Source organism: Euprymna scolopes, chromosome 36, assembly GCF_053919585.1.
Source record: "Euprymna scolopes isolate OS-2025 chromosome 36, ASM5391958v1, whole genome shotgun sequence".
NCBI lineage: Eukaryota > Metazoa > Mollusca > Cephalopoda > Sepiida > Sepiolidae > Euprymna > Euprymna scolopes.
Genome location: NC_136517.1, coordinates 14,537,840 through 14,565,674, shown reverse-complemented (window position 1 = coordinate 14,565,674; position 27,835 = coordinate 14,537,840). Strand labels below are relative to the sequence as shown.

The 27,835-nt window shown below is 30.5% G+C and overlaps 1 protein-coding gene across 8 annotated transcripts in view; it reads right to left on the bottom strand.

Moving 5' to 3' along the window:
• LOC145260350 (uncharacterized) overlaps positions 1–27,835 on the bottom strand; it is a 359,041-nt gene that overhangs the window by 53,536 nt on the left and 277,670 nt on the right. For all 8 annotated transcript variants that reach the window (XM_080118276.1, XM_080118279.1, XM_080118282.1 and 5 more), the window contains 8 exons: positions 26,094–26,165; positions 23,321–23,389; positions 12,512–12,592; positions 10,169–10,248; positions 6,988–7,090; positions 6,615–6,749; positions 5,541–5,640; positions 699–856 (listed from right to left, as the gene is read on the bottom strand). In XM_080118276.1, coding sequence (XP_079974402.1) covers positions 699–856; positions 5,541–5,640; positions 6,615–6,749; positions 6,988–7,090; positions 10,169–10,248; positions 12,512–12,592; positions 23,321–23,389; positions 26,094–26,165 — 798 coding nt within the window. The remainder of the gene's footprint in view (positions 1–698; positions 857–5,540; positions 5,641–6,614; positions 6,750–6,987; positions 7,091–10,168; positions 10,249–12,511; positions 12,593–23,320; positions 23,390–26,093; positions 26,166–27,835) is intronic.

Below are 27,835 nucleotides of genomic sequence, written 5' to 3'. Positions count from 1 at the left end.
CCTTTCTTTTATCTTCTTTTCTTATGCCAACTGCTGAGAGGGTACACTGGATCACAATTAGAAAACACAAAAGAAAACACAGACTCCAACATTTTCTGTAAATATTAGTTGTACTCTGTGTGCGTGACACCGTCTTCGGAAACTACTCTCTAAGTCCATATATTAGTAGCCGTCTGATGAGGCTTCTTTGTCTGTGGTTGATCAATTCATTTCCCGTCTCCTCAGTCACAATCTGTCTTCCATGGTGTCCAACTGGCAACTGCTGTGAACTGTCATAAACAGTCACAGTTTTAATCATCATAAAACCCATTGCCACAAAACACACGTCAAAGCTGTCGTAAAACTTGTGGCCATACCTAAAAACCTCCCACACACTAACTGTAAAATATATTGATTAATCTCCTGTTCAGTAATGTGTCCAAAAATAACTGCCTCACCTTGCTTAACATTACTATTTCAGCTTCTGTTTGTCTACCTCAGTGAACAACTTCCTCTCTATTGTTTTCTATACCTTTGTTCCCGATAAACTTATTTTCCCTTGTTTTTTGTCATACTCCTTTTCCTCTTTCTCTCATACTTCCCAACACTGGGGGTGAGGGTGGGGATGTATTAAACACTGACCAATATTTTTCAACCAAATAACAAGTATGGCCTCTCCTAAAAATACAGTTAAAAATAAATGAACTTATTTTTTGTACCTCTTTCAGCCAAGCTGGTCGATGGATGTAAGTCTTTGATCGTCCACTTATTCGAATTTTTTGGAAACGGGACAAAAGGGATTCTGGTGATATGGGAAAATTTAAGTCTTCTCCTTTTTCTTTTGCAGTTTTTGATTCCTGGACTTGTTGGTAGACATCTGCGAAAAGAAACAAAAATTCTTTCTTAACAAACAAGCAAAAATGTTAATATAGAAAATTATGACATTGTCAATTAAAAAAAAATGACATTGTCAATTTATTAAAAAATAATGACATTGTCAATTTATTAAAAAAAAAAAAAAATGACTCAATTTATTAAAAAAAATGACATTGTCAATTTATTAAAAAAAAAAAAGTCATTGTCAATTTATTAAAAAAAAAAATGACATTGTCAATTTATTAAAAAAAAAAAAAAGAAGCAATCTAATACAAAGAAATCACTTTATCTTAAATGAGAATAATCTTTCATTAAAGAAACAAACCATCAAATTTCACTAAATCAGAAAAAAAAAATTATATCACTGGAGTTATGCAAACGATCAATCACTGGCCTGAAATGTTACACTTTGAGGTAATATTAGAAGGCAAAAGAGGCAGGGGAAAGCCATGGCAAAAGTGGAGAGAAAATGTTTTTGATTAGACATTTCTCAACAGTTGGATGACCATCAACCAACTTGCCCTGGATCGGAAGAAATGACAAAAATGTCATGTGGGTTGAAAATTTGCACCAAACAGAAGATGCCACCTGTGATAATACAGATTAATTTTCTGATTTGGATTGTTATTTTCGCGTTTCAGTTGATGTAACATCCAACCTTCTTCAGGTTTATCTTGTCGAACTTGGGAGCCTTCTAGTTATACTTGAAAACATGTACCAAATTTCAAACTGAACCTTTCATTTAATCCAAAGGTAGAGTATTCTCATTCCTTCAGCCACAACCAAATATAAGTGCTTTGTCCATATGAATATATGGTCTAATGGTTAAGAGCGTTGTTTAACTATCAGTTTCTAGTGAAAGTTTTATGACGGTTGGAGGTTTAGTCACTACTAAAGGCAATAATAACTAAAATTAACATAAAATTAACACTTGTACTCAGTAATTGCTGACAGAATCAGAATAATCCCCCCCCTGTCGACTAAATAAAAGGGTTCGGTTCTAAATTTCATAGATTCCAAAGTTTGTCAGTTGGAAAAAATGCACTTGAATAAGATCGAAACATTACATTCATTTTATAATTTTTTTTTTTTTTTGTTAAAAACAAATTTATAATCACAGAAATGAAATGTTATAAATGGTGGAATGTGTATGATCCGTCATGTTTATTAAATTTTGTTGAGTATAAAAAAAAGTTTTTTTTTTTTTTTTTTTAATGATTGAAATTTCATATAAATAAGTGATTTTCTCTGCCAACTTTTTAAACAAATTTTTCTAAACATAACAAAAAAATGTTTTTAAACAAATAAATTTTTATAAGCACAATAAATGTTTTTAAACATAAATACATGTTTTTGGAAACATAAATAAATGCTTTAAACATAACAAATAAATTTTTTAAAACAAATTTTTATAAACATAAATAATTTTTTGAAACAATAATTTTTAAACATAAATGTTTTTAAACATAACAAATAAATGTTTTTAAACATAACAAATAAATGTTTTTAAACATAACAAATAAATTTTTTCAAACATAATAAAACCATAACAAATTTTTTAAAATATAAATAATAAAAAAATAATAAATACATTGCGGAATTTGTTTTATTTCAGAAGAATCAGAAATCTTTACTTTTAGAAACATCGGCCAAGGTCTAACCTCTGTTCCATCATCACATCCCTGTGCCTCTTTTAAAAGCACTTTAATGGAATGTGCTCTGATGAACTCATAGCACTTGTGCCTCCCCCCCTCAGGCATACATACTCCTGACTAACCCAAAAAGCAGCAAAATCTCACTACTTCACTATTGAGGCTCCTAGACGCCAAAAAAATTTTTGACTGTAATAGTTTCTTCCCTCCAACTACTAGATTTTGGAATTTCCTTCCCATTTCCTGCTTCTCTTGATGTATTAATCTGCAGAATTTCAATGTAATGTGAATAACTACTCACGATCACTGTTTTACACAATCCCAAATAGTAGCTCCTTACGTTTAAGAGGCAATATGCTTTGTTTGTAAAAAAAAAAAAAAGTGGTAATAGATGAATATCATAGAAAACATGCCGACTAACACCATTAAACACATTCAGCTTTATGATTAACTAGCGGGGGTACCCGGCGTTGCCCGAGTGTTTGGAGGTGTAAAAGAAAAAAAAATGTTTTGGTAAGTAGGTAGGTTCAAACCCGAACCCTAACACTTGAGGTTAATAGGCTGATGACTTACCGCCACGCAACGGTGGCAGAGAACTGAAAACGTGTGAAATGAAACAATTAAAAAATGATGTGGCAGGTGCATGAATTAAATGAGGTCAACCATCACGCCATAGGGAATGAAACGCACTTAACTTTGGCTGCAAGCCAGTTTCTGCATATGTTGTTTGTTTTCCCCAAGATGTTTGTGAAAACCAACTCCCCATTTAAAGAGGAGTGTCGTACTGAATAGCAATTGTCTGGTATGACTAATTTTGGCTGCATTGATCAAACTTCATTGCTTTCTGGACATCTCGAGCACGAGTGCCAGGAGGCTAAGTTTGCTATTGTTCAGTTTCACATATATGATAAAGCCAAAGAAGCACGCAGAGAGTAAAAAATATTGTGAAAATAGCATGTAAAAGTCGCCCAAATAAAAGATAAACATCACCCCCTTTCGTAAATCTTAGATATTATAATCTAGGTAGCATATAAAAAGTTATGAGTGACCAACCCGAGAAACACCCCGAAAAAAGCCTTTAGCGGACATACAGAGAAAATGCACAAGCACACATTTTCGCTTTTATATATATATGCTAGCGGGGGGGGGGGCGTTGCCCGGGTGTTTGTAGGTGTGTGTAGAGGGGGGGGGTAATTAATAATCCTGCTTAAATATTATAAAAAAAGATGATGCAAAAAAAAAAAAAAAAAAAAAATGACATAAATAAACCTGTGTATGTGTGTGTGTGTGTGGGGGGGGGAACTTGGTCGGGAGGAGGGATTGAACCCGGAAGCCTTGATGCGGAGGTGGAAACCAATGCCAACTACTTAATGGTCTCGACCACGAGTGAGAGTAATTGATTAGCGTGTTAAGTTAAGGCTTATAAAGCTAGTAAAAGAGGTTTGATTGACAGGAAGACGCTAAATGAGGTCATCGTGGGATCGTTATTTTTAGTTTTCACTTCCCCCCAGATGATGGTGGGAAGGGGGGAAAGCAGCGCGAGAGCCGAGAACACAACGTTTTTCACTGTATTTATACTAAAATGCAGGACAAACCGGGGACAAAGCGAAATAGCGCGAATCTCATAAAAGTCAACGTAAATAAATCTAGAGACGACCCGCATTCCCAAATCCTACATATTATGATATAGGGGGTATATAAACAGTTTTAAGTGATAGTAACGAACCCGGGACCGTGTGCGAGAAAAGCCTTTGCCAGACATACACGAAATGGTCACATACATTTTGCCTTTTATATATATAGACTAGCGAGAGGTACCTGGCGTTGCCCGGGTGTTTGTAGGTGTGTGTGAAAAAAACCCGAAATGTGAAAAAAAAACAGGTGCCCGTGAAAAAAAAACGAAGCCTTGACATGCAGTTGGAAAATAGTAAAGTGTGAAAAAAAACAGGTGCGCATTTTTGATTGACGTGACGGCGATAGCTATTCAGCAGTTAGCATTTTGTGCGGGACAGTTTTTAATGAGGTCAATAAATCGGTTTGTTTGTTTTTAAAAACCCGCTCCTTCGTCTCGAAATGAAAGCTACCGTCTGATATGACGAAGTCGACATTGACCAAACGTTACTTAGCTCTCTAGAGACCACTGGCTCTGGGCCTGTGATTAGAGTCGAGTTTCGCTTTTTGTTTATACCGAAAACCGAATGTAACGTGTGCCGATGCGGGAAATGTGGAATAATTAACGTTTGAAAGTCAATAAAATTAAATAGACAGGCGAGCTCCATGGTTAACTGTGAGATATTACAATTTATAAATCATATAAAAAGTTTTAAGAAGTTGTGAAGCAAGCGAGCGCTTCTCTGAAAGAAGCCTTTTGTGGACATCGAGGAAAAGCATGCATACATACATACATTTTCGCTTTTATATTTATAGATATAGACGGAGGATATTTTTATTTCCTTTCAAAATAAATAAATAAATAAATAAATAAAATATTCTCAATCATGTTCGAAATTATTTTAAGAATCCAAAACAATTTATATTACTTTCGTATTGTATGTATGTAGTTTTTTTTTAAGATTATATAATGTTCCCAGTCAAGCAATAATACGCTTTAACACCACTATTTTCACACCATGTTAACAGTTTTAACACTATTTTAATACTGTTTTAATGTTTTAACATTATTTTAACACTATCTTAACATTGTTTTAATATTATTTTAACACTGTTTTAACATTATTTTAATACTGTTTTAACACTATTTTCAGTTTTACACCATTTTAACACTAATATTATTGTAACATTATTTCAGAATATTTTAACATCATTGCAATATTAATTTAACACTATTTTACACCATTTTAACACAGTCATATATAAACAGTGTCACAGAGAGACAGAGACACCACAAATATAGCTTTTATTCCTGAACAAAACATTCGATTACATCCAGCATAAATAGGTCAAAATACTACAACTTTTTAGATGACCTAAAAAAAAAAAAAAAACAGAAAAATAATTGTAAGCATGACTGACCATCTTTCAAACTTTTGAAGCATTCATCGCAAACCCTGTTCGGTTTGTTGTCAAGATAATGAAGTGGAGCTTTGTTATTAGAACAGTTTCCACAAACAACCTGCAAAAATAAATAAAAAAGGCATGAAAATAACAAACCCTGCATTATTTTGGTAAATTGTTGTTTTTTTTTTATTAGAAAGTCAAAATGCTGAACATTGGTTATTATTTAGTTGCCAGATCTGGTAAATTCTAACCAATAGTTTTGGAACCTATAGCTTTTTATAATTTCCATGACAACACTTACTTGAGAGCTCATCATTCAAAATCTTCAGCTTAATATTCACAAGCAACATGAATTGGAACAAATACATCGAGGAAATTGCCAAAGCTGCTGCAAAGAAGGTTAACTCCCTCTGCTGTGATAGAAAATTACAGAGCATCCTATGTCTTTACAATTTTAGAATTTGCCCTTCCATGGAGTATTGTTGCCACATCTGAATTGATACATCTACCACTAGTCTCTCATTCTTGGAGTTTTAAAAAAAAAAAAAAAAAATTCCACGTTTAGTTGCCGAATTTGGTGCAATTCTAACCAATAGTTTTGAAACCTTTAAGTGTTTATTATTATCATTATTATTATTATTATTATTATTATTATTAGTAGTAGTAGTCATTGATAAATATCAAACTGTGCATCAAAATTTCTGACGTTTGGAGAGTTTTTCATTTGTTTTCTTCGAATATTCGCATGCAGTGCATGTCTTGAACCCTCACTGGCCAGGTTTCATTTCCATATATCACACTGCATACACGTGCCTGATAAACCTTCTTTTAGTCAACGTTTTGTCTGAAGATAGCGGTTTCAATCCTACCCAAAGCCGACCAGAGGATTAGTTGGCCAAAACGTGGTGAGACGACAACTATGGAAGGCAGTAATTATTGAAGATACAATTGAAGATTCAGCATTCCTATCCTGACGTGGTTAACAACCTGACGAATGTCAGAGGAATAGTTTTTATTTTAAAAAGGCAAAAGTATTAACATTAATTTGCATCTTCAAGGATAATCAAAATCATCATAACAAGTACTTACCCTTCCACACGCCCTGCAATGATGTCGTCTCCAAGTGACAGTGAAACCACATGTACATAACATACACATAGTAACCCGAGCATCGGGTACCCAAAGAGGAGCCTTGGCTCCCAAAACAAAGCCTCCCTCTAAGGCCTAAAAAAAAAAAAATAAATAAATAAAAATACAAATAGATATGATAGACATTTTTTTTTTTTATGTAAATAGATATCAAGGGGATGGTGTTGGATGCTTGGCTTAACACTCATGGCAGCAAATAAAAGCAAAAAGTTGAACATAGTCGCTAATTTAAGAATAATAAAATTATAATGAAATGGACGTGGAGTTCATCGGAAGCGACAGAATGAACAAAGCAGAGAAGTACAACGCTTACCGATACCGGGGTTCTATTCACTTCAAAAGAATTTCGTTTCAAGTTGTTTTCGTCAATTGCTTTTGCAAACGCTTCAATCCATTCATCACGTTCCAAAGACGTACTGCAAGTAAGAAAATGCAGAATTATATTTTAAAAAAAAAGAAAGAAAAAGAAAAAAAGAGGTGCTTGTTTACAAGAAATTATGAAAAATTATCCAGCAGAAAAAATAATTACAAGTAAAAAATAAAATTTATCAAATTATCAAGTTTTATAATTTGTTTTCATGGAGAACAGTTGTGCAATCAATTCTGTATAGCAAACTGACTTATCTCCCTTGATATAAATCAAGGGTCTACAGAACGTAATTGTAGATGATTTTTTTTTTTTTTTGTTAAAAATACATCTAGCACATCTACTGAATCATTGTTTATAATTTATGTTCCAAAGACATACTGCAAATAAGAAAATGTAAAATTATAAACAAAAAAATATATCCAATTCCTTTGACAAAGTCTGGCATGAAAGGTTGCTAATGAAAATCTAGTCATACAGTATAACTGAATAAATATTGAATATAATTAGATCCTTCTTAGACAATAGGACCATCCAGGTTGTCATTGATGGATGTTCATTAAAGCAGCATAACATTAATGTAGTAGTGCCTTAGGGGTCGATCCTTGCATCATTATTATTTCTGATATTCATCAATGACCTCCCTGATAATATTAAGTCCAATATGGGTATATTTGCTGATGCTACAACACTCTATAACATGCATGAAGGAAGAACAGATGTACAAAAATCTAAGACAATGGCTGAATCCTTAGAACATGACCTCCATATTGTAGTGGAATGGGGTTGCAAATGGATGTTAACATTTAATGCTAGTAAGACTAAGCTGCTCTCCTTTAACAATTACAAGAAGCGTCTTCAACCATCGATGACAAATAACTCCCGACCTAAGAATTCTTCCTTCAAACTACTCAGCTTAACATTCATGGCAAATATGAACTGGAACAAATACATCGAGGACATTGTGAAGGTTGCTGTGAGGAAGGTAGGCTCTCTCTGTCATGCTAAAAAACCTGCTCACACCTGAGAGTACCCTGTACCTCTACAAGGCCACCATTCGCCCATGCAAGGAGTATTGTTTACCACTAGCCTCACCCTCTTGGATAGGGCCCAGAAAAGCATCTGCAATCTAATCCCACTTTGTCAACTAGGCTCCAACCCCTGTTCCATCGCCAAAATGTTGCATCCCTGTGCCTATTTTACAAATATTTTAATGGAATGTGTTCTGATGAACTCATTGCAGTTGTGTCCCCTCAACGTACATATGCCTGACAAACCCGCTTAGCAACAAAATTACACCCCTCCACTGTTGAGGTCCCTAAATGCCAGAAAGTATTTTACTCTAATAGTTTCTTCCCTGAACGGTTAGACTTTGGAATTCCATTCCTGCTACCTGCTTCCCAAACTGTACTGATATGCAGAAGTTCAAATGCAACAGAAACCGACATCATGATTTCTTATAGACATGGTCCCAAGTGGCAATATCCCTTGTTTGGGGTGAAGGTGAGTAAAAAAAAGATGCACTTCTTTATATTGGGGATCTTTTAAACCAACGCATTTCAGGTAAAAACATTATTACATACTTGGATGTCATGTCAAAATTGGTATAAATTCCAACAATTATGAAAAATTATGCAGCAGAAAAATTACAAGTTTCATTGTATGTCTTCATGGAGAAGAGTTGTGCAACCAATTTTGTATGCCAAACTGATTTATCTCCCTTGACATAAATTAAGGGTCTACAGAATGTAATTGTGGATGATTTTTTTTTGTTAAAAATACATCTAGCACATCTTCTATAGAATCATTTTTTGTAATTTTTGTAGTTTATATTAATTACATCATGAAATCTAAGTATGTAATAAAGTTTTCACCTGAAATGTGTGTTTAAAGATCACCAATGTAAACAAGCACTGAAAAAGATTTCTTGCAATCATAACACACTCAACACATTTGCATTCCACATATTCTGCGACTTTTTAAGGGAGAGAGAGTTAAAATTTTATATATACACAGTGTTTGGTAAAAGCAATGGCGTAACATCAAGATTATGTTCTATACACGTAAAGATGTATTTTTGCGAGTGAGGAGAGGGGAGCTTTTGTAATAGCAATCCGTTACTAGTTTAATTTTCTTTGTGGTCTATTTCTTCCTTTGTAAAAAAGTAAAGGTTTCAGCATTATAGTCGATTCATTATAAGTCGGGGTTAGATTTGGATTTCTTCCTTTAAGAAAATATCACAAAAGCTGTTTTTCATGGCTCACAAGTGGTTAGTCTTCAGCGGTTGGAAGTCGTCAACTATTTCATACAACCTTGTCTAGAACTGCTACATATGGGTTACCATCACTTAAAATGTGGTCGTTGGTTTGTGCTGATCATATTTATGTATCTGTATTTGGTTCATTTTTATTAGGTTTCTTGGAGAGCAGAGATTTGATTAAAAAAAACAATGCACAACGAATTTCAGTGGAAATTCCATCCAAATTCTAGAGTTCAACAGAAACTTTCTTGAGTTCGACAAGATATACCTGAAGAAAGTCAGAGGTTATATCGACCGAAATGTTGTGAAAATCAAGATGAGAATAGTAGTTTAATGAAGAATCCAAATAATATGAATAACCAATCCTCATCTAAAAAATTCAGAAACATCAAAAAAATTTAAAAAAAAAAAAAAAAAATTGAAAAGAAAAATTTGACAAAAAACATCAATGGGACGCTCTAGTGACTCAAGTGGAAATCTGCTTTTTCTAGACGCTAAAAAGCAGAGAACCCGTCTATCCACACCAGTTGCGTTTATTGTCAGATAAGATTCTCTTTTGTGATTGCCTCAAATGTGTCATGCAGGTGAACAGTTGTAGCCCAACATTGGCTTCGTTACTCATCTATGTTCGTAACACACGCCAAGTTGACCAGAAGCAACTTCCACATTTATTCAGTCAATCTTTATAACACTTGAATTCGATGACGATACGATACATTTAATATATCAGAAATTTTTCTACATAAAATTGCAAATGTTGACTTAACAAAGGCTACATGGCTCATGGCCATGAATAGTGATCTATGAAAGTATCTGCTTCAAATATGCTTTGTTGAACACTACTCTGAAAATTGGATAATTACTTACTTGGCACAGACCGTGAACGACCGCTGTATACTGATAATGCTAAATTCATTTTTGAAGTCGTGTAACGTTGGCGTTTCCACCTAAAAAAAAAAGAAATAGATTAAATTATGTTTTACAAAGAGAACAAGAAATTGGAGCTCAGTCGAGCACCTTCTATGGAAATAACAATTGAGTAGAGAGAGAGACTAGCAAGTGTATCTTTTGTGAGAAAAGGGGCTGTAGAGAACAGAAGTGATCATTCTACCTCTAGATTGTAAAATGAATTGTATTTAAGTAAACACGTACACAATATTGCATGCTTGGTGGAACATGATGATATATGTTGCGGACAGCAGGTCTACAAATGAAAAATATATGTAGTTAAGAGAAAAGACTACACAAAAAATTGAAATGGCAATGTTTTTCTGGATAGAAGTTCCATGTTGCGATTGTGAAACACTTGAGTTCGAGAGAAATAACAGTTTCTTTTTCTTGGCAGTGAGTGTTTTTATGTCTATAGATAAACAGCCCATGACTTTCAGTTAGAGAGCGGTGTAGTCTAACACAAGTGACACAAATGAGTTCTGTGTTCGGTTGGAATGTGATATTATTATGTAAAAATAGGAGCTCATGAGAAGGAGTGACATTTTTTTCTCAGCAGAAATCTTTTTGGGATGCTATGCAGCTAATGCCGTTGGCGTGTGTTTTTGATTGTCATCAGCAATGTAATTTTGAATGCACTTTTTGACGGATTGTTATTTATGAATTGAAATGAATAATGCTGCTGATACTAAGAACAAACTTTTATTTTGCTGGTGAAGAAAATATTAGAAAGAAGCGAATTGATATTCTGTGTTTGCAATTATTGTTACTTGCTTTCACTGACACAGCAGAAACATAAACTCTGCCTCTTAAAAATTTAGTCTGATTTGGTTTGATTTGGTCTGAGATCAAAACTGAGGAAATGCTTATGCACTCTTTGACCCATGCTATTTTTTAAAACAGTATTTTCAAGTTAAATTTAAGTTTTCCAATATCTTTTCTATTAAATTCTAAGGTGACGGTATAAAATAGTTACAAAACACCCTCCCCTCTCCATGTTAAGAATAGCTTTCTAAATAATAACATTATTTTAGAGTCAAATAGTGAATAAGTACCAATGCTTAAGCTGGCCTATAAAATGGCACATGTAACCTCCTTCAATTCTACTGAACAAACTCCCATCTGCATGGTAAGAAAGTAAAGGTTTCAGCATTATAGTCGATTCATTATAAGTCGGGGTAAGATTTGGATTTCTTCCTTTAAGGAAATATCACAAAAGCTGTTTTTCATGGCCCACAAGTGGTTAGTCTTCAGTGGTTGGAAGTTGCCAACTATTTCATAAACCTTGTCTAGAACTGCTACATATGGGTTACCATCACTTAAAATGTGGTGCATGTCAGTAAGGAAACCAACTCAACTTGACCACAAAGTGTTAAACTATGCTTGCATCTCCGATTGGTTGCCTTTCCCCAAACGCATGTGTTATGATGTTTTTCATCATCATCATTATTGGCCGCGTCGAGATTCTGGTGTACTCAGTGATTGACGGCATGAAGCCACAGTTCATAATTGACATTCTTGATATAAACGCATAGACATTGTATATAAGCAACTGTTGGACACATATCTGCATGTCATTAGTCTTGTAGCTAATGTCTCTACATCCAAACTAAACGTCCTATCTCTCAAATTCGGGACTTTAGCTAAAACTGACTGACATCTTTCATCAGCCTCAGTCATCAATCTCCCGCAACAGCCAGTGTTGCCTTGAATATCATAAATGTCTGTTTATTTTTGGCTTACTTCCACGAAAAACCAAATATGTTTGTTTTCTCATCCTTCTGAATTCTGTAGCTTGACCCCATCTCCAATATAAACAAAACTAGTAATGGTTAACTGCGCATGGCGTCACTTCGTCTGCAAAGTTCAATAGAGGGCATTGGTTTTATGTTGGAATTCATTTCCTAGCTAATCTTTCCTGGTCATCCTGGTTGGGAGGTTGAGGGCATTCTTCAACATTACGCAAGTACAAGCGACTATAATTGTCATACCGAAAATACACTTAGACTAAAATTAACTGAAAATGAACGTAAAGCCAAAGTCCATAATTTACATGCATAATAAAAACATATAGATACAGACATTATAGATAAGCAACTGTAAGACATAGATGTGTGTGTGTGTGTGTGTGTGTGTGTATGTCGTTAGGGTCTTGTAGCTAGTGTCTCTACACCACTACAAACAACCATAATTGATGTACTGAAGATACTCTTTGATCCAAATTAACTGGAGATTGGCTTTTGAAAAAGCTTTGTTTCTTACCTTCATGCCGGCAAGTTTGAGGACATTATTCAGTTTGTAGCCACTCGCAACTGGCGTTGTGTACAATAAGGTATCGTTAAACTGAAATCAAATAAAAATTGCACAATGAATAGCAAAATAGATTTTAATTTAACAACTTTTACAATTGCTGTAATAGAAAGATGCATCAAAGCTAGGAAATATAAGCGGAAGAAGAGATTCTCTATGCCATTTCGACAATTATCACCATTATTTTTTGCAGACTATTATCCCCATCTTTTTTTGTTGTTGTTGCACAACGTTTCGGCCAACTATTCCTCTGGCCTTCGTCAGGTGGTAACCGCGACGGGATAGGATCTCCGAATCTCCTAACTGAATTCTCAGCAATTACTGCCATCCATAGTTTTTGCCGTCTCACCACGTTTTGGCCAAGTAAGCCTCTGGCCGGCTTTGAATAAGATTGAAACCGCTATTTTTAGACAATTCTCATCTGGATCCGTAAAGATTCAATGTCTCTCTCCACTGCGTCACAGGCCACAAAGGGTGATCAAGGTTAGATTTTTTGGTTTTATAAATCCATGTTTATTCATTATCTGATCTTCCATTGTCGGATCTGTACTGAATGGTATATATATTATTTAATTGGAATTCATTATTGAGATGAGTATTATTTATTAATTTTTTATTTATTGCGGACTATTATCCTCATCTTTTCTTCAACAACTAAGAAAGATGAGAATAATAGTCCGCAATAAATTAATAAAATAATACTCATCTCAAAAATGAATTCCAACTAAATATAAATTAAATATAAATTATCACCAAAATAACAATTAAATAGAAATCATCACCAAAATAACAATTAAATATAAATCATCACCAAAATAACAACTAAATAGAAATCATCACCAAAATAACAACTAAATATAAATCATCACCAAAATAACAATTAAATATAAATCATCACCAAAATACCAACTAAATATAAATCATCACCAAAATAACAATTAAATAGAAATCATCACCAAAATAACAACTAAATATAAATCATCACCAAAATAACAATTAAATATAAATCATCACCAAAATAACAACTAAATATAAATCATCACCAAAATAACAATTAAATATAAATCATCACCAAAATAACAATTAAATATAAATCATCACCAAAATAACAATTAAATAGAAATCATCACCAAAATAACAACTAAATATAAATCATCACCAAAATAACAACTAAATATAAATCATCACCAAAATAACAATTAAATATAAATCATCACCAAAATAACAACTAAATATAAATCATCACCAAAATAACAACTAAATATAAATCATCACCAAAATAACAACTAAATATAAATCATCACCAAAATAACAACTAAATATAAATCATCACCAAAATAACAATTAAATATAAATCATCACCAAAATAACAATTAAATAGAAATCATCACCAAAATAACAACTAAATATAAATCATAACCAAAATAACAAGTAAATATAAATCATCACCAAAATAACAATTAAATAGAAATCATCACCAAAATAACAATTAAATATAAATCATCACCAAAATAACAACTAAATATAAATCATCACCAAAATAACAATTAAATATAAATCATCACCAAAATAACAACTAAATATAAATCATCACCAAAATAACAACTAAATATAAATCATCACCAAAATAACAATTAAATAGAAATCATCACCAAAATAACAACTAAATATAAATCATCACCAAAATAACAACTAAATATAAATCATAACCAAAATAACAATTAAATAGAAATCATCACCAAAATAACAACTAAATATAAATCATCACCAAAATAACAACTAAATATAAATCATCACCAAAATAACAACTAAATATAAATCATAACCAAAATAACAATTAAATAGAAATCATCACCAAAATAACAACTAAATATAAATCATCACCAAAATAACAATTAAATAGAAATCATCACCAAAATAACAATTAAATATAAATCATCACCAAAATAACAATTAAATATAAATCATCACCAAAATAACAACTAAATATAAATCATAACCAAAATAACAACTAAATATAAATCATAACCAAAATAACAACTAAATATAAATCATCACCAACATAACAATTAAATAGAAATCATCACCAAAATAACAACTAAATATAAATCATCACCAAAATAACAATTAAATAGAAATCATCACCAAAATACCAATTAAATATAAATCATCACCAAAATAACAATTAAATATAAATCATCACCAAAATAACAACTAAATATAAATCATCACCAAAATAACAACTAAATATAAATCATCACCAAAATAACAACTAAATATAAATCATCACCAAAATAACAACTAAATATAAATCATCACCAAAATAACAATTAAATATAAATCATCACCAAAATAACAATTAAATAGAAATCATCACCAAAATAACAACTAAATATAAATCATCACCAAAATAACAACTAAATATAAATCATCACCAAAATAACAACTAAATATAAATCATCACCAAAATAACAACTAAATATAAATCATCACCAAAATAACAACTAAATATAAATCATCACCAAAATAACAATTAAATATAAATCATCACCAAAATAACAATTAAATAGAAATCATCACCAAAATAACAACTAAATATAAATCATCACCAAAATAACAATTAAATATAAATCATCACCAAAATAACAATTAAATAGAAATCATCACCAAAATAACAATTAAATATAAATCATCACCAAAATAACAATTAAATATAAATCATCACCAAAATAACAATTAAATATAAATCATCACCAAAATAACAACTAAATATAAATCATCACCAAAATAACAATTAAATATAAATCATCACCAAAATAACAACTAAATATAAATCATCACCAAAATAACAACTAAATATAAATCATCACCAAAATAACAATTAAATAGAAATCATCACCAAAATAACAACTAAATATAAATCATCACCAAAATAACAACTAAATATAAATCATAACCAAAATAACAATTAAATAGAAATCATCACCAAAATAACAACTAAATATAAATCATCACCAAAATAACAACTAAATATAAATCATCACCAAAATAACAATTAAATAGAAATCATCACCAAAATAACAACTAAATATAAATCATCACCAAAATAACAATTAAATATAAATCATCACCAAAATAACAACTAAATATAAATCATCACCAAAATAACAACTAAATATAAATCATAACCAAAATAACAATTAAATATAAATCATCACCAAAATAACAACTAAATATAAATCATCACCAAAATAACAATTAAATAGAAATCATCACCAAAATAACAATTAAATATAAATCATCACCAAAATAACAATTAAATATAAATCATCACCAAAATAACAACTAAATATAAATCATCACCCCAATAACAACTAAATATAAATCATAACCAAAATAACAACTAAATATAAATCATCACCAACATAACAATTAAATAGAAATCATCACCAAAATAACAACTAAATATAAATCATCACCAAAATAACAATTAAATAGAAATCATCACCAAAATAACAATTAAATATAAATCATCACCAAAATAACAATTAAATATAAATCATCACCAAAATAACAACTAAATATAAATCATCACCAAAATAACAACTAAATATAAATCATCACCAAAATAACAACTAAATATAAATCATAACCAAAATAACAATTAAATATAAATCATCACCAAAATAACAACTAAATATAAATCATCACCAAAATAACAATTAAATAGAAATCATCACCAAAATAACAATTAAATATAAATCATCACCAAAATAACAATTAAATATAAATCATCACCAAAATAACAACTAAATATAAATCATAACCAAAATAACAACTAAATATAAATCATAACCAAAATAACAACTAAATATAAATCATCACCAACATAACAATTAAATAGAAATCATCACCAAAATAACAACTAAATATAAATCATCACCAAAATAACAATTAAATAGAAATCATCACCAAAATAACAATTAAATATAAATCATCACCAAAATAACAATTAAATATAAATCATCACCAAAATAACAACTAACTATAAATCATCACCAAAATAACTAAATATAAATCATCACCAAAATAACAACTAAATATAAATCATCACCAAAATAACAACTAAATATAAATCATCACCAAAATAACAATTAAATAGAAATCATCACCAAAATAACAACTAAATATAAATCATCACCAAAATAACAATTAAATATAAATCATCACCAAAATAACAACTAAATATAAATCATCACCAAAATAACAACTAAATATAAATCATCACCAAAATAACAACTAAATATAAATCATCACCAAAATAACAATTAAATATAAATCATCACCAAAATAACAATTAAATAGAAATCATCACCAAAATAACAACTAAATATAAATCATCACCAAAATAACAATTAAATATAAATCATCACCAAAATAACAATTAAATAGAAATCATCACCAAAATAACAATTAAATATAAATCATCACCAAAATAACAATTAAATATAAATCATCACCAAAATAACAACTAAATATAAATCATCACCAAAATAACAATTAAATATAAATCATCACCAAAATAACAACTAAATATAAATCATCACCAAAATAACAACTAAATATAAATCATCACCAAAATAACAACTAAATATAAATCATCACCAAAATAACAACTAAATATAAATCATCACCAAAATAACAACTAAATATAAATCATAACCAAAATAACAATTAAATAGAAATCATCACCAAAATAACAACTAAATATAAATCATAACCAAAATAACAACTAAATATAAATCATCACCAAAATAACAATTAAATAGAAATCATCACCAAAATAACAACTAAATATAAATCATCACCAAAATAACAATTAAATATAAATCATCACCAAAATAACAACTAAATATAAATCATCACCAAAATAACAACTAAATATAAATCATAACCAAAATAACAATTAAATATAAATCATCACCAAAATAACAACTAAATATAAATCATCACCAAAATAACAATTAAATAGAAATCATCACCAAAATAACAATTAAATATAAATCATCACCAAAATAACAATTAAATATAAATCATCACCAAAATAACAACTAAATATAAATCATAACCAAAATAACAACTAAATATAAATCATAACAAAAATAACAACTAAATATAAATCATCACCAACATAACAATTAAATAGAAATCATCACCAAAATAACAACTAAATATAAATCATCATCAAAATAACAATTAAATAGAAATCATCACCAAAATAACAATTAAATATAAATCATCACCAAAATAACAATTAAATATAAATCATCACCAAAATAACAACTAAATATAAATCATCACCAAAATAACAACTAAATATAAATCATCACCAAAATAACAACTAAATATAAATCATCACCACAATAACAACTAAATATAAATCATCACCAAAATAACAATTAAATATAAATCATCACCAAAATAACAATTAAATAGAAATCATCACCAAAATAACAACTAAATATAAATCATCACCAAAATAACAATTAAATAGAAATCATCACCAAAATAACAATTAAATATAAATCATCACCAAAATAACAATTAAATATAAATCATCCCCAAAATAACAATTAAATAGAAATCATCACCAAAATAACAATTAAATAGAAATCATCCCCAAAATAACAATTAAATATAAATCATCACCAAAATAACAATTAAATAGAAATCATCACCAAAATAACAATTAAATATAAATCATCACCAAAATAACAATTAAATATAAATCATCACCAAAATAACAACTAAATATAAATCATCACCAAAATAACAATTAAATATAAATCATCACCAAAATAACAACTAAATATAAATCATCACCAAAATAACAATTAAATAGAAATCATCACCAAAATAACAATTAAATAGAAATCATCACCAAAATAACAATTAAATAGAAATCATCACCAAAATAACAATTAAATATAAATCATCACCAAAATAACAATTAAATATAAATCATCACCAAAATAACAATTAAATAGAAATCATAACCAAAATAACAATTAAATATAAATCATCACCAAAATAACAATTAAATATAAATCATCACCAAAATAACAACTAAATATAAATCATAACCAAAATAACAATTAAATATAAATCATCACCAAAATAACAATTAAATAGAAATCATCACCAAAATAACAATTAAATATAAATCATCACCAAAATAACAATTAAATAGAAATCATAACCAAAATAACAATTAAATATAAATCATCACCAAAATAACAATTAAATATAAATCATCACCAAAATAACAACTAAATATAAATCATCACCAAAATAACAATTAAATATAAATCATCACCAAAATAACAATTAAATAGAAATCATCACCAAAATAACAATTAAATATAAATCATCACCAAAATAACAATTAAAAAGAAATCATAACCAAAATAACAATTAAAAAGAAATCATAACCAAAATAACAATTAAATATAAATCATCACCAAAATAACAATTAAATATAAATCATCACCAAAATAACAATTAAATATAAATCATAACCAAAATAACAATTAAATATAAATCATCACCAAAATAACAATTAAATAGAAATCATCACCAAAATAACAATTAAATAGAAATCATCACCAAAATAACAACTAAATATAAATCATCACCAAAATAACAATTAAATAGAAATCATCACCAAAATAACAATTAAATATAAATCATCACCAAAATAACAATTAAATATAAATCATCACCAAAATAACAACTAAATATAAATCATCACCAAAATAACAATTAAATATAAATCATCACCAAAATAACAATTAAATATAAATCATCACCAAAATAACAAGTAAATATAAATCATCACCAAAATAACAATTAAATAGAAATCATCACCAAAATAACAACTAAATATAAATCATAACCAAAATAACAATTAAATATAAATCATAACCAAAATAACAATTAAATAGAAATCATAACCAAAATAACAACTAAATAGAAATCATAACCAAAATAACAATTAAATATAAATCATCACCAAAATAACAACTAAATATAAATCATCACCAAAATAACAACTAAATATAAATCATCACCAAAATAACAACTAAATATAAATCATCACCAAAATAACAACTAAATATAAATCATCACCAAAATAACAATTAAATATAAATCATCACCAAAATAACAATTAAATAGAAATCATCACCAAAATAACAATTAAATATAAATCATCACCAAAATAACAATTAAATATAAATCATCACAAAAATAACAATTAAATATAAATCATCACCAAAATAACAACTAAATATAAATCATAACCAAAATAACAACTAAATATAAATCATAACCAAAATAACAATTAAATATAAATCATCACCAAAATAACAATTAAATAGAAATCATCACCAAAATAACAATTAAATAGAAATCATCACCAAAATAACAACTAAATATAAATCATCACCAAAATAACAACTAAATATAAATCATCACCAAAATAACAATTAAATAGAAATCATCACCAAAATAACAACTAAATATAAATCATCACCAAAATAACAACTAAATATAAATCATAACCAAAATAACAATTAAATAGAAATCATAACCAAAATAACAATTAAATAGAAATCATCACCAAAATAACAACTAAATATAAATCATCACCAAAATAACAACTAAATATAAATCATCACCAAAATAACAATTAAATATAAATCATCACCAAAATAACAACTAAATATAAATCATCACCAAAATAACAACTAAATATAAATCATAACCAAAATAACAACTAAATAGAAATCATCACCAAAATAACAATTAAATATAAATCATCACCAAAATAACAACTAAATATAAATCATAACCAAAATAACAACTAAATATAAATCATCACCAAAATAACAACTAAATATAAATCATCACCAAAATAACAACTAAATATAAATCATAACCAAAATAACAAGTAAATATAAATCATCACCAAAATAACAATTAAATATAAATCATCACCAAAATAACAATTAAATATAAATCATCACCAAAATAACAACTAAATATAAATGATCACCAAAATAACAATTAAATATAAATCATCACCAAAATAACAACTAAATATAAATCATCACCAAAATAATAACTAAATATAAATCATCACCAAAATAACAATTAAATATAAATCATCACCAAAATAACAACTAAATATAAATCATCACCAAAATAACAATTAAATATAAATCATCACCAAAATAACAATTAAATAGAAATCATCACCAAAATAACAACTAAATATAAATCATCACCAAAATAACAACTAAATATAAATTATCACCAAAATAACAATTAAACAACAGTCACTCAGAAGAAATAAGATGCAAGCGTGACACACGAAGGAACACACATGCTATCGTATTAATATATAGATGTTAAAAATACATTTTATGTTTTACATTTTCGTGCACTAGAGACTGAGAGAGAGATTGACAGACTCAGAGACAAAAAGAGATAGGACGAAGAAGTAGTTAAAGGATGAAACAACATGTTTGAGTCGCTACCATAGATGCTTATACAATCTCTTTGCATTCATTCTAATGATATTTACAGGATATCCATATTATTTGGGTTATTCATTATTGGATTATTGTCATTATGTGCATGATTTCAGCCAACATAACCTACAACCTTCTTTAGGTATTTCTTGTGAAACTTTGGATTCTTTCTATTCAACTCAAAAATCTTTACAAAATTTCAAACGGAACTTTTTATTTTATCTACGGGGGTATAATGCTTTCGTTCCATCAGCCATGACTGGATAGATATCTTAAACGATTTGCAACTGTATTCTTAGTATCACCCATATTTGGATTGGACCTTCAATGTGATTAGAACTGAATTTTACTTAGTACTTTATCCATTACGCCACAGGTTCTATGTAGAATTGGCTTAATAGAAACTAAAAAACAAAATACAAAAATTTGAAAATTTCATTCATAAGTCTTGTGTTCTAACTCTTGGTCCAGAAGCACGTCTGTATTTTATTTTTTGAAAATTTTCAGCAATCTTTCATCTTCTTTAGTCAAGAATGAAATGAGTGTTATAGCAAGTTCTTATCTGACCAGATTTTTTTTCCTTTCCAGTAAGTTTTTGTAAAAACTTGTACACTAATTCCAAACATTAGGCCTGAAGGCATGAATGATGAATGTAAGTTGGTCACTAAGACAACAGTTAAGTGATCGTTTTTGGTAGAAATTAAGTAGAATTTAATTATTTAAGGGGGCAGGAGAGCAAGAACTTGTTTACATTGGACTTGAAGATGACCATATTGTAGTCAGTTGGGAAGAAGGCAGTAAAACAGAGTTCCACAAGTGGGCAATTCTAGCAAAGAAACTTTGTTCATGGAATTTGTCTAAATTTAAACACAGATACAGAATGAGGGAACTTGTTGGTAGTGGTTGTAGCTTGACGAGCGCTTTCCATGAAAGTTTAGTGGGAGGACCATAGATTGAAGTTCAGACGAGCACTTGCTATGAAAATATCGGGACAGTAGAGACAGGCTTGTCGCACCTCTTTTGTGGAAAAGAGGTTAGAGGGAGGAGAAAAGGGCATCACCTAGTAAGATTTCAAAGCTGGGTTTGAACTCTGTTAAGGCAGAGAAGGGTTCTCGGAGAAGCTCCCCACCTCTCCAGATGTAACCACAATACTCCAATTTAGGGCCTATATCGTTCTTATACAGGTAGAGGATTGCATCGAGAGTGAGATACCTTCTAGAGCAGTAGAATGATGCAATCGTTTTTCCAGCGAAAAGTTTGGAAAGTTTCATGTAAAAAGAACAAAGAGCGGATTGAAGACTTTTGTAAAACTTCCGATTTTTAAGAAGTTTTATCCAGAGTCATTCAACACCAATCAAGCAAGATCACCTAAATTTCAATTTCTTCTGAAAACAGCTTAAGCTTAAGCCACAAATTTTTAGACATTTTCAAAAATCAAAATCTAAAGGATTTTTATCAAAATTGGGATAAGGATTCTAGACATTAAGTTTAGCAGCATTATATCTTCGTTTTGATCTTTGAAAAGGGACAGATAAGCATTCTTGTCCAAAATTCTCTCTATATTAAAAAAACAAGCCAAACATGCGGGACCTTGCTTCACAAGTAAAAAATTTACTTACACAATGACTAATGTTTGTACAAAATTTCGAAAAAATCCAAGGCATGGTTTATTAAAAAAAGTGTGAACAAACGAATGGACAAATGATTTGGGGGCAATTTTACCCCTATAATACAAATATAATAATTTCTTTTCTTAATAAATTTTTTTTTATTATTGTTACTTTCCCCATATCGACACGACTTAAAAAGTCTCTCGCTGGCACATATCCATCTCACCCGGTGTACACTTTTCTTCTTCCTCTGACTGCATGCCAACCACAGCTGGCCCATTTTTGGCCTCGACTTTACACATGTATTTTCTTTAACATTGTGTTTTCTTTCTCTTCTGACCACGCGGCGCATTTTTCTTCTCGTGCACACTTTCTAATTTGCATGCACACGTTTTTTGGTTGCTGCTGCTAATCTCTTTGCAAGCCAGCCATCCTTTGCTGCTGCTGATATTTTCTCATGTGCTCATGCGCACTCTGTTACAGAATAATTAAAAACAAAAAACTTGAAATAAAAGTAAAAAAAGAAATTAAATAAAAAAACTGATTTTAATGCTTACTAAAATGAAAACCCTCGGCTGCATTTCTTTTCTGGATAATTTTTGCAATTCTCCCATCTTGACTAGTTTCTGTAAAAAAGACAAAATCGTTTGATTGGTTGGTTGGTTGTTTTACGGCATATCAATCCTTTTCGGGTTATTTAATGCCGAATCCAAACATTGAAGAAAATTTTTAATAGAATATATTTGTTGTTTTCAAGTCGGTTTCTATTTTACCCATAGTTGGAACCCTAACAGGTACTACCACTCCGGGTCAGAGTCGACCTGGGAGCAATGGCAATTAAAGGGTGGCTCCACACTCCCCAAAGCCCACAAGCTGGGGCCTCACCACTGGATATAGTTTAAGGTTATATCCAGGACCTCCATTGCAGGGGGGCAGTCGGTGTATTCTAATGCCCCACCGACAGGGCCCAAAATCGTTTGAATAAAAAGGATTAATTTTGTTTCCACTTTGTTTAAAACTAACAGGGAGTGAGCCAGGTCATAAAAAATCTATTTTAATTCATGCAGATTTTGTATTTATTATTAAACAGCCAATTCTCTATTGAATATTATATTGTACCTAATACATAGTACTGATTTCAAAAGTAAAAAAAAAAAATAACTTGTGTGCCACCAGCTAGAATTGAAATCAAAACATTTAGTACTCCAGTTACATTCCCTACCGTCTGAGCTTTTGACAGGTAAAAAAGATTTAAAATTAATCCACTTTGAGCTATAAATGATTATGTACATGCGCAAAAGCAATAGCAAGTTAAAATGAACATTTTGTATTTCAACTTGCCAACATATTTCTGTACGCGTTATTCATCCATCCAAACAAAGATTTTATTCATTATAAACCATCCTTGGCGTATGATTACTATTTTCTGTTAATTTCAGTGTTATGTGACCAATAGTTTAAGAGTTTATCGGTTAGATATTTACACACACATACATCTATTGTTTTATTTATATTTAAAAAAATAAAAAATAAGACCAGCAACCTAATAAATGGAGATAACTTATAATAGAAATGTGGAGGTACACAAGGCTATTGGTTTCCATTTATACTTAGTTCAATTCGACACTGACATGGTTGGTTGCTGCCATGGGATCTCATATAGCTCAGCAGACTAATCTATGACAATCACATTTTTCACTGTGTGGATATCTTTATACCCGGCTGTGAGGACTAAATTTTTTAATGATATTACCCACGCAAAAATGAGTATCAATAGAAAAAAATAGCGTGATATATATATATATATATATATATATATATATATATCTCAGTGCTGAACATCCAAGACACACTTTAGTCTGATCAAGTGTGATGGTTCATGTGGACGAGTCTAATGAGCTACACAAAATCTCATGTTTGCAAAAATAAATCTGGGTTGCTGAACCACCCGTGTACGCACAATTGGACACTGCAACCTTTTTGAGTAAAGAAATGTTATGGTAATCATTATATATGTGTGTGTAAAATATATATATATTTACACATACGGGCAGCCTTGCAGTAAGTAGATATTATAAAAGCAACTGTTGCTTAAGGTGTTTAAAATTTTTTAACTAGCTCCGTAAGTGACTGAAATCCAACTATGAACTATGAAGATTGGTTGAGGTGATGGAGGTTGAGGAGAGTGATCCGATTCAAATTCACAAAGAAGTTGGCCGGCGTCATGGTGGCAGCCCCTGGAATGGTGACGAACCCAACTTTGTGTGCATCATCCCTAGTTGGGGAGTTTATGAAGAGCCGCACCAAATATGACCTTAACCTTTGACCGTTATCTTGGAAAATGGTGTGCAATGTCCCTAGGTGGGGGACCATCGTATACCAGGTTTGGTGATGATCAGTCCAATGGTGTGGACTGTAGGAGAGTTGTATGCACAGACACACACAAATGTTATTACTTTATACATAGATATATCATATATAACAAAGAAAAATTAATGATGAAAATAAAAATTGAATACATTATAATATTTATTAATCCATCCAAAATTCAAACAAGGAATTGTAATAAAGAAAAATCATTAACACTGGATTTTCAAGTATAAGTTCTTTTCATCAGTAAAAATATATATCACTGGTCAGCATGAATTTGAAAAGATTAGAGAAAAAATAAACATTTTTGTGAATTAAAACACATCTTCAATAGGATTAAAAGAGGATGAAAATGTCAAAGTAAAGGACCAAATAATCAATGAAGTTACCAGAAGGAAAACAATGTGTTAACCAGTAATACATTTTTATTGATTTTTATCTTCTGATAAAAAGAGCCTACCCTTGAAAAACCATGGGTTAAGGAATTTTTTTTTTTTTTTACTCACCTTCACCCCAAACAAGGCATATCGCCACTTGGACATAAGGGGCTACTAATTGGGACTATGCCTAAGAATGATTAACAAGATACTGGTTAACATTACCTTTGAACTTCTGTGTATCAATACAGTAAGAGAAGCAGGTAGCAGGAAAGGAATTCCAAAGCTTCTTGGCATTTAGGGACCACAACTTTATTATAATTTCTTGTTTAAAGTTTTGATGGATTAATAAATATTGTCATTTATTCAATTTTATTTTCATCAAGTTTTCTTGTTTGTTAATTGCTCTATGTTGCCCATCGAATAGTAGATTCTGATATAAAAGATAATATTTATGGTTGTAATTTTATTCATACTTATATTATTTATGTATCACTTCATCATATATAATAATAATATATTATGACATAATAATCTGTTTCACACAAAGACACTAAGTGCATCTATAAATTTTCATACTTACCCGTCCTGGTTTAATCACTTCAAATTCTCCAATCAAAGCATACTGTATACCCATGAGTTTCTGTATATAATCCTGAAAATAAAACCAAATGCAATCAATAGTCATTCAGGGCCCAATAGTTACTAGGATTAATGATTTAGCCGAAGTCAGACAGAGTTGTCTGCTATCTCTAACATTCGACATCTTTTGGAGAGAATTAGGATTGACAAATTCCAAGAATGTAAAAGTTCTGGTCAGCATCAATGAACTTGCAGGTGCTGAACGGAAAAGACCAAAGTGATGGCCAAAGTGATGGCCAAAGTGATGGCCAAAGTGATGACCAAAGTGATGACCAAAGTGATGGCCAAAGTGATGACCAAAGTGATGGCCAAAGTGATGACCAAAGTGATGGCCAAAGTGATGACCAACAAAACTACTTGCGTCAACAAAAAACAAAGGTCAGAAACGAGAAACTGGAAGCCATCAAAAGTTTTAAGTACCTTGGGACGATTATGACGGATGATGGATCCACGCTTGACGTTCGTGCAAGAATTGTGCAAACAATGGCAGAATTGGAATGGATGGAAATGGCATGAACCCTATGTGAGTCTAACCAGCTTCCTGCAAAGGAGGAAATTCCATCCATGGGAGTATGAAAAGCGGTCCCCAGACACATGAATATCTCCGTTAGGGAGATGATAATGTCAGGTTTTTGCAACTCTTGCAGAGAGGTGTCGACATCCACTTATATACAGTGCTTGGAATTTCAAAATTGGTCACCCATCTGGTAGTGACCAGGCTCAATGTTGCTTAACTTCATGATTTAACAAGAACTGGTGTGTCAATGTGATTATGTCATATATGGAATTACAGAAACATTAAAATATTGATTGATGCGGTCCCTGGTTATCTCCATATTTCTGTTGTGTGGAAGTTGTGGGCCCTAATTGCGGAACGGAAATAAGAATACTGGCTATAGTGATAAGATGCTTCTGAAAGATTCTCAACATCTCATACAGAAACTACATTATTGATGGCAAAGTGAAGAACAGGCCATATGAGAATCTAATGACCATTTATTAAAAGGTGAAAATGAAGCGGTCATATCACACATTCATCTTGTAAACACAATCATGCAAGGAACTGTACAGCGGGGGAAAGAAAAAGAGGACAGCATTCGAGCATGGACAGGACTGATGTTGACGAGCACGCTGAGAAAGGCAGAAGATTGGGAGGTTTGCAATATCATCTTTGATATTCTCACAATCCTTCAGACCACATAACAAATGAAGTTAGAATGGCTCTAGAGGAATGTAAATATTTTACCAATGTTTGAGTGTTCGATTTCAAGAATTATGCAGACTATAGAAGTACTGGTCAAACTAGAACCCATACAGAATGACAGAAAAATCAGCTCACAAACAAGATTTATGTGCTCCCTGGTTATCTCTGTACTTCTCTTGCATATATGAGTTGTGATCAAAGAGAGAGATGGGAGGACAGCATCCAAAAATGAACAGGACTAGCACTGATTTTTTTTTTTCACTCCAAATGTGGCACTGTGTTTTGCATGTGCCACTGTGTTGTCCCCCCACCCCCTAAATCGCCTTCTGGCGATTTGCTCACTTACAGAAAAATGCAGGGAAGGAGATAACAACGCAATTTGCCAGGACTCATTGTATTTTCGTCGTTGATGTTTTTGTCTCTCCGTAAAAGGGTGGGGGCACATCCTCTTTCACAGCATTAGTTAAGAATAGCTAAGG